At 43.8% G+C, this 15,080-nt stretch overlaps 2 protein-coding genes across 3 annotated transcripts in view; one reads left to right on the top strand and one right to left on the bottom strand.

Moving 5' to 3' along the window:
• Window positions 1–5,840, bottom strand: part of LOC142251054 (cytochrome P450 2B4-like) — an 89,545-nt gene extending 83,705 nt beyond the window's left edge. For both annotated transcript variants that reach the window (XM_075323554.1, XM_075323555.1), the window contains exons 1-3: window positions 5,367–5,840; window positions 3,013–3,175; window positions 1,595–1,747 (exon numbers count right to left, since the gene is read on the bottom strand). In XM_075323554.1, the coding sequence (XP_075179669.1) occupies window positions 1,595–1,747; window positions 3,013–3,175; window positions 5,367–5,546 (496 nt within the window). In that variant the 5' untranslated portion in view covers window positions 5,547–5,840. The remainder of the gene's footprint in view (window positions 1–1,594; window positions 1,748–3,012; window positions 3,176–5,366) is intronic.
• A 4,682-nt stretch (window positions 5,841–10,522) lies between these two features.
• LOC142251055 (cytochrome P450 2B1-like) overlaps window positions 10,523–15,080 on the top strand; it is a 28,406-nt gene continuing 23,848 nt past the window's right edge. The window contains exon 1 of the mRNA XM_075323556.1: window positions 10,523–10,844. Within this exon, the coding sequence (XP_075179671.1) occupies window positions 10,671–10,844 (174 nt within the window). The 5' untranslated portion in view covers window positions 10,523–10,670. The remainder of the gene's footprint in view (window positions 10,845–15,080) is intronic.

Genomic DNA, 15,080 nt, shown 5'->3' with positions numbered 1-15,080 from the left:
TAAGTCCCTACTACTAGAACAACAGTAATCTAGTCATTATGCTATTGCACGAACACCACCAGCCTAATTTCATCTTCATGGACAACAATGCTCCAGCTCATAGGAGTCGCATCATTAGGGAATGGCTGCTGGAGACAAGGGGACCTAAAATGGAGCGGCCGGCATTATCTCCAGACCTGAATCCCATAGAAAACCTAAAAGGAACACCTGACTCACCGTCTAGAGGATTGTAACTTTGAACCCCAGAACCTCAATAACCTGAGGGCCTCTCTTCAAGAAGAGTGGGATGCCATACCTCTGCAGGCATTAACTCCATCTGTGAACAGCAGGAGGCATCATTTTCAGCTGTAATTGAGGCTCACAGCCACATGTTATTGAGACCCTGCCATTTTTCAGGGGTATACCCACCACTGGTTTTGGCTTTTGTTTCAATAAATTGAGGTGAGGAAATCACCATTACTGCTTCTACTTAAGTGCCCAACGTTCATGATAAAAGATCACTGTAGTCTGAACATTTTACCAAAAACCCAGATATCCCTAACTTTGTGCGTAGCTATACGTGGTATTGGTTTATATTTTGGTCAAAATATGCACACTGATACCCACGTCAAGGTGATTGTCCATAATCTAACAAAAGTAAGTAATGTTTGATAAAGTTTTCTTTAATGCAAAATAAATTGATATTTTAACCTCTCAGGAATTGCCTTCACAATTGACAAGTAGAGATGGAGGGAGCTTCACAGATTCTCTTTGTGTATGCTTGTTCATCAGCAGTCTTAAAAATCATCGCTCTTGGCAGCACATCATGTCTAAGGAGGACATTTGCTACTGAGAACACTGTGCACCTATTACTGATTGTTCTATGGGAAGGGCAGCGGCCTGCCTAAACAAGTTAGTAAACAACCGCCGAATGGCTATCACTTAACGAGACAAATAGGCAAGTGTGAACTACGTTTATACCTGCATCTCAACAACAACTAGGGTGTACCAAATCCGCTTTCTAATATAGGACCAACCAATATCTGGAACTGGGAACTAGGAATTATTTTTAGTTCAAGTCATTAGACTCATTGTTGGGTCAGAACTTTACAACCAAACAAATGGGCATTCGGCTTGGTCACGTCACCAACGTACGGTCTACTGAAATTATGGCTCCTCATTGTTTATGTTCATTGTTGAACAAATCCGTGATTGTATGCAAAAAAAAATAAGAGAACACTTCACTGTGGGCATCATGGTGGCTTAGGGGTTTGTACTTAGGTTTTGCAGCACTGGGGTTCTGGGGTCAAATCCCACGAAGGACAACATCTGAAACTGTGCTTGCACGGCTTTCATGTTTTGTCCCAGTTTCCCTCACATTCGAAAAACATACTCATAGATATCAGAAGCACACACCCCAACAAACATTTCAGCGTCTAGACCAAATGCAGCCTTTGCCAAATTCATATTTTCATAAATAAAGCCTGGAGGATTTTTGCTTCCGAAGTTATCCACAAAGACATGGCAATCAGTTTCTCTATGTACAGGTCTCATCTACGATTTGTTTTAAATTTTTACTTAAAAATGTAATAATTTTATTACAACAAATAATAACCTTTTGTTTTCTTGAATTCTGTCACCAGGCACAAAGCTTCTTCTTGAATCCGATTCTCTATAGTCCTTTTTCCCATGCCAAAATTCCGCATTGTAGAAACAGCAAATTTCCGAAGCTCCCACCACCTCTTCATGTTACTTGTGAAAGCAAATCCTGGGGGTTGAAAATATCCCAAAATTATTCATGCAAGACATTAACATAGCAACATTATTACTGATGCGTTAACTTGCTCGCTACTGCTCAGTACTCATTTGAGCATCGGAGGTGCTTGGATACTCCTGCTACTCAACCAATTGTCGTGGGTGCCCTAGTGCCATGCTCTAATCTCTGCCCACATGTTTTGTAGCTTTTCCGCAACCAACTAACATGCGGACAGTGCCTGCCCTACACAGTAATGCTGCAGCCATGTTGGTTACTGGCTTACTGTAATTGACCTGCCCCATTGCATTATGAGGTCTATAGAAGACCCGGAGGCGTGATGTTCATCACACTGCAGTTCAGGGAGAGTTGATCTAGGATGAATAGCTTAGATTAGAGCAGACATATGGGCAGGATTAATAGCAAACCAGCCTTCTATAATTATACTGCTGCTGCAACTTAAAACCAAAAGTCCTTTTCAGGGCTATTTACTGTCCTTTATTCACGTAAACTGCTGTTCACTGCATTAAGGGTAGGGATAGCTGCTGGAGAAGGGATAGTTTTGGAGTAGAGCAGGCATATAGGAAGGGTTTATTGTCTTCCAGCCCTTCTATTCTACTTTTGCTGCAAATTATAATCAAATATCAATTTCAGGGCTACTTATTGTCTTTTATTCTAGTAAAACCGCTGTTACCTACACTGAGTGTAGGGATAGCTGCTGGAGGAGGGAGAACTTAGATTAGAGCAGGCATAAAGGCAGGGTATATTGCCTTACAGTCCATCTATAGTTACACTGCTGCTGCAACCTAAAACCAAAAGTCCTTTTCAGGGCTATTTTCTGTTCCTTTATTACTGGACAGCTGGAGGAGGAGGGCTAGTTTAGGATTAAAGGCATATACACAGGGCTTATTGACTTACTCTACTTTACTTTTTCAGACTGATAACTATAAAACATACAAAACCTAAGATAAAATTGATTGATTTTTGCAGGAAAAAAAAAAATATATATTTATTATATATATCATATGGTGTGTATGTACACACATACAAATAGCAAAACAGACAGCCAGCATTGTGGTGCTATCTGCAACGAGGTCAAGACTGTAGATATCTAGTAGTTTCTGTGTGTAGTAGTCCAGAATGGTTCCTATATTAGACTAATTAATCTTTGCCCAGTGGTCTTGAAGAACAAGAAACCAAGAAAGATTTTTTTTTTTAAATCTGTCATTTACCTTGATCATTGCTGAATTCAAACACAGAGTAATACAATAAAAACTCACCATGACTTTTGTAGATAAAGTCAAAGCAAGCGATATCACCTCGAGCCAAGAAATCATCCCCTCTGTCCACGTAAACTTCTTTCACAGCTTTGTATCCTGTGACCACCACGACTGGCCGGGTACCCAGGTAGACGATGAACACTTCTCCATATTTCTCACCAAGCTGGATGGGATTCGAAAATTGATAACGTCAGGTCATAGTAATAAAGATCCTCCAATCCTTTATATAAAGACCCCTATAAATCTACAAGTTTCCAGTTGGGAGGGGGGGGGGATGAAAAACGACAATATCGTAATGCAAATAAACAGATAGTGACTACCACAATTGTTCTGTGGCTTATTAACCCAAGATCTTTCTTTACATGAGAGTTTATTCCTGAGGTGGCACTGTAGAAAAGGGAGCTTGCAACTCATAGTCAATGTTGGAACCAAGACAACGCAGGTGATTTCGAAATTGTCTGCATCTACCAAATCTATATGAAAACACCCCTTCTGATGAAGTTAGACAAAACTCAATCTCTTTTCTGGTTTGATTAGTCAGACAATCTGATAAAAGAGAGGTACCCAACATCTCTGAACCGAGAGCTACATTCAACTCAGAGAGAGGGTCACGAGCCACATCGAACTCCAGCCCCTCTCACAGTAGTGACACCCACATCCCCCATTACCAGTATAATGACAGCCAAAGCTTTTCCACAGAAATCAAACCAAGGCAGTATACCCACATCCAAGAGTTCCTCACAAAAGACACCATCTGGAGATCTGCTCTTTATAGTGGTTTGCTAGACCTGGTACCAATGCATCAAGCAGCCATACAGCCACGAGCCACACATCACGGGCTTGCGAACCACATGTGGCTCCCAAGCAAGAGATTGGGATCCCCTGCCATAAAGGAAAAATACTGTTCCAGTCCATGTGCGAACCTACAACTATTGACTGGTTCTTGACCATCAATATTTTTTTTTTTGGTACTAAAAATACTCTTGCTGATCTAGGCGTACATTTTTTGACATTGCAGAAGTAAAAAGGTAGTATTTGCCTCTATGTAATAGGAACACAGAAAGTAATTAACCCCTTCACGACTGATTATGTACTGGTACATCATCTGTCATTTCACAGTGTTCACCGCCAGCTGCTGAGGTCAGCCAGCGGTGATCCCCGCACGTCTGCTGATTTGATCAGCAGACATATGGGACTATCAGGTCAAGGTGGATCCATGATCCACCCGAGCCTGCTTGCCGATAGTTTCCATGGTAGCTCGGGGTCATGTGAGGACCCCTGACGCTACCATGACTCATTTCCTGTGAGAGCCGACAAAGCGCCCACTCTCACAGGAACACTGCATTTCTGCTGATCAGAGCTGTGAAGCTCTAATCAACAGAAATTAACAAGTGATCAGACACTTCAAAGTTCAAATACCCCCCTTTTGCCCCATTGAAAATAGGAGAAAAATAAAAAACAAAACTATTATATACACACAAATTAATCTTATTAGTACACAGCGTGGCGAGAAAAAAAAAAAATTCCAAACTGACATAATTATGTTTTTGGTTGCCGCCAAAAATTTTTTAAAATGCAATAATAGGTGATCAAAATGCAGCCTCTGCACAAAAAAAAATGGATTAAAAACCATCAATCACTGAGCCCCAGATCCCAAAAAATGAGAATGCTACAGGTCTCAGACAATGTCAAACAAAAAAAAAACACGTTACTCTTATTTTGGACAAACTTTTTTTTTTTTTTAGATAAATATAAAAGTATACGTTTGGTATCTATGAACTCGTACTGACTTGAGACATCATACTGACATTAGTTGTACCATAGAGTGAACACTGAAATAAAATATCCCAAAAACGATCGGGCAATTGTACTTTTTTTTTGCAATTTCACCGCACTTTGAATTTTTCACCCAGCTTTCCAGTACACTACCGTATATGGCAAAACCAATGGTTTCATTCAAAAGTATAACTCATCCCTCAAAAAATAAGCCCTCATATGGCCAGTTTTATGGGGGAAAAAAAAAAGGAAAAAGGAAAAAAAAAAAAAAAAAAAAAAAAAGAAGGGGGGGGGGGTACGGCTCACGGAAGAAGGGGAGGATAAAAAAAAAAATAAAATAAAATTTTACCCGGGGGTGAAATCGGTTGAAATACATAATTTACCCCCAAAGCGATGGCCAACAGTACAAACATACACACACAGTCTCATACCTTGGCCAGTCATGACACCATCAGTGGTACAATGATGGTAGCAGAAACCGGGGTTGGTCCCGGCTGCCGGCACAAAACCAAATCCGTACATTAATGTAGATTAGATATTAGTACTCACAGGTTGATCTTATCGTGGTAATCACTTACCTTCAGCAGAGAGGTCACTAGGTCTCCTTTGCTTAGCTGTAGTAAGTTCCCCAGTATTGGCAGTGGGGTCGGTCCAGGGGGTAAGTTCCTTTTTCTCCAAAAACGTATAAAACTTATGAATATGATGAGACAAGACACCACCGTTGTAAGACAGAAGGTAATATTTTCTGAGAAATTCATCCTGGAGGCCGATCGTTCCTCAGATGATTCTTTGGCAGAAGACAATTCTGTTCTTGATGTGGAGTAAGGATCACCTGTGGGTGAGGAGACGTTGTTCCCTTATCTGATGGATTTGGTATAATTGTAGCTCAAAATTTTTTAGAAACTTTTCCTGTTAGGCTTACAGAGACTGTGTTTAATGGGCGCAGTTGCTTATGTTTTATGTGATTTTGCAAAATCCCCAAGAGCTGGAGCCCATGGCTGCAGGAGTTCCTTTGTTTGCTTGGATCGGGTTCAGGGTTTTATGTAGAAATTAAACTATGGATAAGTTACCACCTGTGGTAATAGGGACACGCCTTGTGTCTATGCAAGCACTCCGAGTCATCAGACAGAAACAGGAATTTTTTTTTTTTTTTTTTTTCGAATTCCCCAAGATTGGATCTTCTAGTTGAAGGTTCCATGGGGTATTGTAGTAATTTGGCTCACTTATATAGCACCATCATATTCTGCAGCACATTCTAGACACCATTATCATCACTGTCTTCAATGGGGCTCACAATCTACATTCCTCATCATCAGTGGCGTAACTAGAGTTTAATGGGCCCCAGTACAAAGTTTGTAATTATCCCCTTCCCCCATGCTCCTTGGGGTACAGGATAATTACGCTGACACTTGGCTTTTTCCCCCAGCTTTCCCATGCTACAATATCCTGACAATATAATATCTGATATAATACACTCCTCATAGTCCTCCATATATTATACTAAACCCCCATATTTCTCCATATAGTATTATGCAGCCCCATATAGTATTATGCAGCCCCCATATCGTTTAATACACTGTCCATAGTTCTCCATATATTATAATAGACTCCCCATAGCCCTCCTCATCTGTGATGCGGATACAATTAACCATAGAATGCACAACCATAGAAATCTACACTTTCACATACCTGGGGCCTTTTAGGCTATGTGTCCACGGTAGAATGTTGCTGCGGATTTTTCTGCATGAAAATCCGTGGCTTTCCCACAAAATCCGCACCTTTTCAAAGGTGCGGAATTGCCGTGGATTTTGGTGCGGATTTTTTTTTTGTTTTTCCCAATTCTGAAGCCAAAATCCGGATCAAAATCCGCAACAATAATTGACATGTTGCAGATTTTTCCGGATCAAAATCCGCACCAAATCCGCCGCAGAAAAATCCGCAGCATGGGCACAGCATTTCCAAAACGCCATAGAAATGGCTGGGAAGTGCCGCGGCTGCAGATTTTCGGAAAATCCGCGGCTTTTCCACGAGAAATCCGCGGCAAAATCCGCGCATTTTCCGCAGCGTGGGCACATAGCCTAAGGCCTGTGTGCAAATAACATGGAGGAACTTAAAAAGAAATACTTTTCAAAGAAAACAAGTAACCTATCAGGCCTGCGAGGCCCCAGGTATGCGTTCTAGAGTTAAAAGTGCGATTCTTGGCGGGGGTCTGCGGAGAGGCACGATGCCAGCGCTCCCCTGACTCACAGACCCCATAGCGGCCGCGTGGCTTGCAGCCATTGGCGGTGTGCCACTGGCTAAGGTCCTTGGGCCCCCTGAACACCCCGGGCCTGGTCGCAATCGCGACGCCTGCAACCTTTCCACCCCTGGCCATCATTAGGTCTTTGTAATCTGCCCTTTACATAAACATATGGAGAGCAAAATTCAAAACTAAATTCTTCACTGTAAAAGCAAAAAGTACAGACTCCAAATATTTCAGACTGGATTAGGCTGAAATTCTGAGATCTCATATTTCTGCTTTGCCTTCAGCTTTATTCAGACTTCTTTCTCCAAACCGACTGCATAACATGAATAGAGCGACACATAATATATCTCTATATGTTATACCAGGATCAGAGAACTTTAAATTTAATATGGGATTCTAAAAATTTATTTCCTCTGGAGTCTGGACTAATACGACAGAACTGTCACTGGATGTTTGTTGGGTTGTTTGTTTTTACAAGACTTGTACCCTTAAATAGTGACATACATCAGTGTCCGCTCCATGAAGAGCAATTGGGGCCATAACACTGCCATAATTTTTTTTGGGTGAAGCATTTGCCTTTGCATTGATCGAACCAAATCCCCCTCACATATTTCACATATTCCCCCATCACATATTTCACATATTCCCCCATCACATATTTCACATATTCCCCCATCACATATTTCACATATTCCCCCATCACATATTTCACATATTGCCCCATCACATATTTCACACATTCCCCCATCACATATTTCACAATGACTATGAAATCTGTATTTTCCAAATAATTCTTGCATAATTTAGTGTTACTGTTATTATGTTACTTACCCTTTTATATTTCATGTATATTCTACCCAGTATGTGTTGCGTTATCCTTAGGGAAGAACAGAAACTCACCAGAAACCGCTATTAACCATCAAGGGGCAGATGCACTTGCAGGATGCAGTGGGCCCCCTATGAAAAGGGTGGGGGTAACACAGGCGTAGAATACTGATGAAACAAATCACTCTCAGACTACCATATCATGGCGGGGGTGGTTGCTGGTGTTAGACATGCACACAGATGAAGTTTGCATAGGGCGCCAGTCACACAGGTACGGCCGATTTCACACATCCGGCTTTTTGCCGGTTTGCCGGATTCGGCACACGCCAGTAGAGTGTATACAATACAATGGCAGCGCCACAACTTCTGGGTCACATGACAGTGTGACAGGTGTTTGTCACGCTGCCATTGTACTGTATACACTGTACTGGCGTGCACCGAATCCGGCGAAAAGCCGGATGTGTGAAACTAGCCTACGTGTGATGCACAGTTGCTGGCTTACAGTGAATTGATGACACCCATACTATTATATTAGGTGGGCTGCCCAGCACTATATAATTGCACCCCACAGGACAGACACCTCAAAAGAGCTCGGCTATATCCTGCAGGAAATGTGCAATAAACATGATATAAAAAGATAATAGGGCGGTATCGGTCCATATTTTTTTCCAAAATACGTAGGCTTTTAACCCAATTGTCAAGGGTCCCCACGCTTATGAGTTCCTGCATTATATGCAAAATAATTCACCTCAAAGGACATAAATTAAGAAAAAAATGAATAAAAAAAACAACTCACCAGTAACCAGCAAGGGTCAAACAGCAATTGCACTCGCAGGATGCAGCAGGGCCCCATGATGAAGGTGGGGGTAACACAGGTGCCGAATACTGATGAGACAATCACTCTCAGCCTACCATTTCATATGGGGGGGTGATGGTATAAGGCTAGTTTCACACATCCGGCTTTTCACCGGTTTGCTGGATTCGGTGCACGCCAGTACAGTGTATACAGTACAGTGGCAGCACGACAAGCGCCGGTCACATGCTGTCATGTGACCCGGAAGTTGCGGTGCTGCCGTTGTACTGTATACACTGTACTGGAGTGTGTGAAATGCCGGATGTGTGAAATGGCCCTTAGGCCGGTTTCACATTTGCGTTGTTTTGATGGAAACTGAATCCAGCACGTATGCAGTACAGTTCATATATTTACAGTGGAAGCGCAACACCATGCAGACACATGCGGCTGTGCATGAAGCACAAAACCGCATGGTGTCGCGCTTCCACTGTAAATGAATGCATTGTACTGCATGTGTGCCGGATCCGACAAATCCGGCGAAATGCCTGATGTGCCAGTCACACAGATACATGCCATGCGCAGTGTCTGGCTTACAGCCTATTGATGATGCCCATGCTATGAGATCAGGCAGTGTGAATAAAATATCCTAAAAACTATTGTGCAATTGTGCTTTTTTTTGCAATTTCACCGCACTTGGATTTTTTTTTTCCCAGTAAACTAATGGTTACATTCAAAAGTACAAGTCGTCTCACAAAAAACAAGCCCTTATATGGCAAGATTGACGGAAAAATAAAAAAAAGTTCTGGCTCTCGAAAAAAGGGGAGAAAAAAACCCCCAAAGGGCAAGCACGCCCTTTCCGTTTCCACTGCTTTTTTGGTCCGTTGTGGGAAGCACCTTTTTTCTGCCTAAATGCATCCGTTTTGATTTTCCAGCAAAGTCAATGGAAAATGTTGATTTTTAGACCGCACTTTGCGTTTCAAAACGCTGCATTTAATTTGCATATTTTGTGGCAAAAACCATGCGTTCAAAGAAGGAGCATGTAGTTGTTTTTGCCATTTTAGGTCAGTTTTGCTAACATGGAAGTCAATGAGAAATGGCAAAAACCAAGATTCCTTCAAATTCCTGCATTTTACCTGCTTTTTCAGTGCAGAAATCATGCGTTTTGGACTTCAAAATAATGATTTCATATGTCCCTTTACACACACACACATAATCCGACAATTTAATTTAAGAAAAATATGCATTTATTGCTATTTTAGTGATAAAATGTATATTACCGCTATAATTTTATTAAATATATCTATTTTAATTATTTTTTTCCATTAATATAGATTTGTCCCGTTTTTTTCTCTTTTTTTCATTATGTTTGACTGCTTAAACTTTATTTAGCAGTGTATTGATGTTCAAAACGGATCTGTCAAAAGGCAGGTGAAAAAGCATGCAAAAAGCGCTGAAAACGCTTTGAAAACGCGCTAAATACGCGTGCGTTTTCAGCGCTAAAGTTCTGAAAAAGACAACTTTGGTCAAATCAATTAAGCAGAAAACGTACGTTTAGAACTGCACCTAGGACGACGCAAAGTGCGTGCTTGCCCAAAAAGCGGAGGTTAAGGATTAAGATAACGTAACATAAATCTCAGAAAATGAAAATATTTACATTCAGAACATTTTTTTTTTATTTTGGATAAATGTGCAAGAACCAAATGTATTGTAATGTATCATTAGGAGATGTTCAGACAATATTGTAATAACCTGGTCAACTATGATCAGATTGTAACACTCGGGAGGAAACAATGCATAGTCAGGGGAGTGATGTAACACAGACAGCAATGTATGAGTAATTGCCCTGATTACATGTAGCTGCAGAACTGGGAAGTGAACAGAGGGAGTGACAGCTTGGAGGAAATGCTCTTTGAACCCTGCAGATTCTTTATGTCGTGGGTCTTAGCTGTTGTATATACATCCTGAATGCACAGCGCTCCTCACACTGCCTGATATTCGGCCTTGCAGCCGCTCAGTGACATGGAGTGCTCTCCCGGACTCCTCTCTTCTATTCTTCTTGCTCTGCTCCTGTTTATTGTGGTTAAAAAGTTATTTGGGAATTCGGGAAACCTTCCCCCAGGTCCCAGACCTCTGCCTATCTTAGGAAACTTACTGCAGCTCAAGAGCCGGGAGATACATAAACCTGTACTGGAGGTGAGTTCGCATAAGATACTGTATTTTTCGTTTTATAAGACGCACCAGATTATAAGACGCACTGCAAATTTAGAGATGAAAAAGGTAAAAAGAAATGGGGTCCGTCTTAGGCTTCTTTCACACATCCGGCTTGAGCTCTGCGGCTCAATCCGGCTGTGCAAGCTATGCAACGGATGCGGTGAACATACCGCATCCTTTGCATACGTTTTTCCTTTGCGGCCAGTCCGGTTTTTGCTGCTTGCGGCATGCTACTGAGCATGCGCAGTGGCAAAAACCGCATGCGGCGGACGGATGCGGTTATTGCCGCATCCGGCCGCCATAGGCATGCATTGAAAAATGCGCCGCATCGGCCGAATGCGGCGCGATGCGGGTTTTTTTTTTTTGCCGCACGAAAAAACGTGCCAGGCAACGTTCCATCCGGCCGCCGCATCGGATAAATCTGCCGCATGCGGCAAAAACCGGACGGAACGCAAGGCCATAAAAAAAACAAAAAAAACCCAAAAAACTGAGCTGTGACAAATGTTCAATAAACATGCAACATTACAAGCATGTGAATTGCAGCCTCAAGACTAGAAAAAAACCAAGGAGAAAATTGTAGAAAAAATACCCTGACTATAAATAAATAAATTGCAAGTGCTTAATAAACAGGGTACTTAGTATATACATTTTTGCAAAAAGGTAAGAAGGTGTCTCACCTCGTCACGGTGTACCCATCTGAGACAGTCCCTAACCTACTAAAGTTAAAAACATATTCTGTACCTGACTAGTGTCATGTCAAAACTTCAATATGGATGGTAAAGTGGTTAGCTGGGTCCCAGATTAAATACACAGCAAAAAGTGAGAAGCAGGTAATTGTTCAGCCTCAGTATCAGGAGGGCTGCACCCCCAACTTGCATTAAAGCAAGATAACAGACAAAAAAAACCCAAAAAACTGAGCTGTGACAAATATTCAATAAACATGCAACATTACAAGCATGTGAATTGCAGCCTCAAGACTAGAAAAAAACCCAGGAGAAAATTGTAGAAAAAATACCCTGACTATAAATAAATAAATTGCAAGTGCTTAATAAACAGGGTACTTAGTATATACATTTTTTTGCAAAAAGGTAAGAAGCTGTCTCACCTCGTCACGGTGTACCCATCTGAGACAGTCCCTTGGAACGCAAGGCCATGCGGCAAAATGCGGCAATAATTAAAGTCTATGCAGGAAAATCGCAACCGGCAGCAAAAAAAAACGGTTGCGATTTTCCTGCAAAGTGCCGGATTGTACCGCATTGCAGAAACCGTAGGTGTGAAAGCAGCCTTATACTCCGGTGTTGTCTTACCAGAGGTGGGCGGCAGCGGTGGTGGAGCGGGGTCACAGGAGGCAGAGGCAGTAGCGGCAGATCAGTAGTGGCAGCAACGGGTCAGTGGTTGTGTGGTGGAGCAGGCAGGTGTGGTGAATGTCCAAGTCAGTCCGCGGTCCGGGCTTCAAAGAAATGGCACCCAGAGCGGCGCATGCGCAGATGGAGCTCTCATCCAAGAGCTCCGTCTGCGCACACGCTGACTCCCGGTTTCATAATTTGAAGCCGGGACCGCGGACAGACTAAGACACACGCCGCACTGCCACCGCAGTCTGCACAGCCACCCGGCCGGCCGCCCACCTGGTTACACAGAGAGTCAGCCGCCCACATGCATGGACAGGCACCCTGCCGGCCGCCCGCACGCACCGACAGACACCTGGCCGCCAGCACGCACCCGGTCGCCTGTACACAGAGCCACACAGACATCCCCGTGCCAATTCACCTCCTGGTAAGCTATATTTGGATTTTAAGACGCACCCCTCATCTTCCTCCCATATTTTTGGCTGGAAAAATGCGTCTTATAATCCGAAAAAAATATATATACTGTATATTTTGAATTCGTTCACCCGAGTATCATCGATTTCAAGATTGGAGATGGGGTGGGTCTTTTTTGTGTATGTGTGTATGTGTGTGTGTCTTTTCTCTTTCTTTATTTCTCCCCTGGCTGCTTTCTGTCCCTTTTTATGTTAATTTTGCACCACTGCCTTCATTAATATGGCCGACACAAGCGCAGAGCTATGTTCACGTTGTAGTTGAATTCTTCACTAAACTGAGGCAAAAGTTAGCGCATGCGCATACCACTCTGGTATCAGTTTATTGAAGACACTATCTCTGTGAATATCATCTGAAATAAACTTGTGACTGGTGATATTCACAGAGACGATGTCTTCAATAAAATGGAGTTGGCGTTATGCACATGCGTGGTGCGATTTTATTGAAGAACTGCCACTGCCCACTCGCCATCCAAATGGTTTGATCCTGGCTTGGGACAGAAGGACGCATTCAGCGTTGTATAATGAATGAATACATACCGTACATATGTGTATTTGGCAGATAACAGAGCAGCAGCAGTGCGCACCCTTGCAGTCTTTGCAGTGAATTGGTCATGAGCATGTTTTGACAGATAACAGAGAGAAGCAGCGTGCAGTGGTCGGCGCAGGTGACATCAGTGAATTGGCTGCGTGTGTGTGTTGGCAGATAATAGTGAGCAGCAGCGTGCACCATTGTGGTCGACGCAGTGATGTCAGTGAACTCGTTCGGCCCCCACACTGCTGTACCTCCTTCAGCAGATCTTCCTGCTGCATGGATGTCCTGCTCTGAGACTCCACTGCTGACCTCTTTAAACACAAAGCACTATGCAGCCTCCACTGAGACCTTGCGCTTTCCAGTACTGAAGCCAAACCCCTGCATCATGCTACCCCAGCCTGCACAGCCCGTGCTCCATAAAGGCGCAGCCATCTTCAAGTCGCATGATGTCTGTATGATGCTGACCTTCCACACCATGACGCGTGTGGTGTGGGTGGGTGGTGCCTCACCTCTCCCCTTCCTCACTATGACGCTAGTGTGGGCAGACGTTGGTGACGGTCGGTGCGTATGCAGTATCATGTTGACATGGACATAGCACTGTGCATGTGTGGCACCCCTGGGGATATTGCATCTGACTTAAGGTGCAATGTTCATCCAGATAAGAAGAGGTTAACCACTGGTGTTTTCTAGCTTACACAACACAATAAGTCAGCAGTTACAGAATACACTTAGGTGGTTTCCCACCAGACTGCAGGTGAGCACCATAGCAACGGGTTTTTCCCCAGCACTGGTGAGTCAGTAGGAAGGTGGGGGCTGCCTGGGGAAGTGAGCGAGCACACACAGTTTCACTTCAGGACAGGTTTACCTCAGCACAGTTCAGAACACAGCCTGGGATGAAGCAGAGAGAACAGCTTGAGACAGAGAAGAGCAAGGCTCGGCTCCTGGGGGATGCTGAACCGCTTCGGTCGGGTCCATAACAAGTTTTGCGCTGCCTGCGTATGGGACGGCAACTAAAGCCAAGAACACAGTTGTCCCCAAGAAGCCATGGGGATCCACACTACAAGGCACAAGAAGGAAGGTCTCACAGGTGGTGTCGTCTGATTCATCTGGGATTGGCTGGGGCCCATCATGGCGATGATTGGTACTCTGCGGGCACAGCACATGAACTGTGAGTAAAACACCTGGAACCGCAGCCTCTGTGTGAGTCTCTGATTTGCCGCCACCCCCGTGCTTCGGCGCCAATGGCCTCCACCCCCCCCCCCCCGATGCCACCGTCCTTCCTGGGGCTCGCTCCACCTGTGGGGAGCAAGAATATCTGAGCTGCGGTAACATCAGCCCCGGAGGAGAGTGACATCTCGCAGCGGCTAATCCCTGGCCGTGCACCACGGGTGGCGCTGCAAAGCAAACCCCCATCCCCTATCACCCGTTACCTTGCGCCCTCTTTTATGTAGCCGACGGGGCCACGGAGTCGGGTCAGGCCATTCACAGCAACCCCAAATACCACTGGCCCGGTGACGAGTGGCCCTACAGGTCCCGTGGGGCGCTATACTTGCGCTGGCTCGGCTTCAGTCAGGAGGACGCATTCAGCGTCATATACTGAAAATAAGATTATTAGTTACGCTTGATAAGGGTCTAGTTATTTATAGCAACCAATCAAAGCTGAGCTTTCACTTTACCTCAGCAGCTTCAATGCTGAAAGCTGCACGTTGGTTGCTATAGGCAGGGAGGCAATTCTCATAAAGGATGCCCCAGTTACTTCTGTAGGGTTATAGGCAACCAGTACGATCTTACTGGGAGGCAATTCTCGTAAATGAGGCCCCAGTTACTTCTGCAGTGGCTATAGGCAACCAGTACGATTTTACTGGGA

This window comes from Anomaloglossus baeobatrachus, chromosome 9 (assembly GCF_048569485.1).
Source record: "Anomaloglossus baeobatrachus isolate aAnoBae1 chromosome 9, aAnoBae1.hap1, whole genome shotgun sequence".
NCBI lineage: Eukaryota > Metazoa > Chordata > Amphibia > Anura > Aromobatidae > Anomaloglossus > Anomaloglossus baeobatrachus.
Note: the sequence above shows the minus strand (reverse complement) of the source record. Positions and strands in the feature narration are given on the sequence as shown.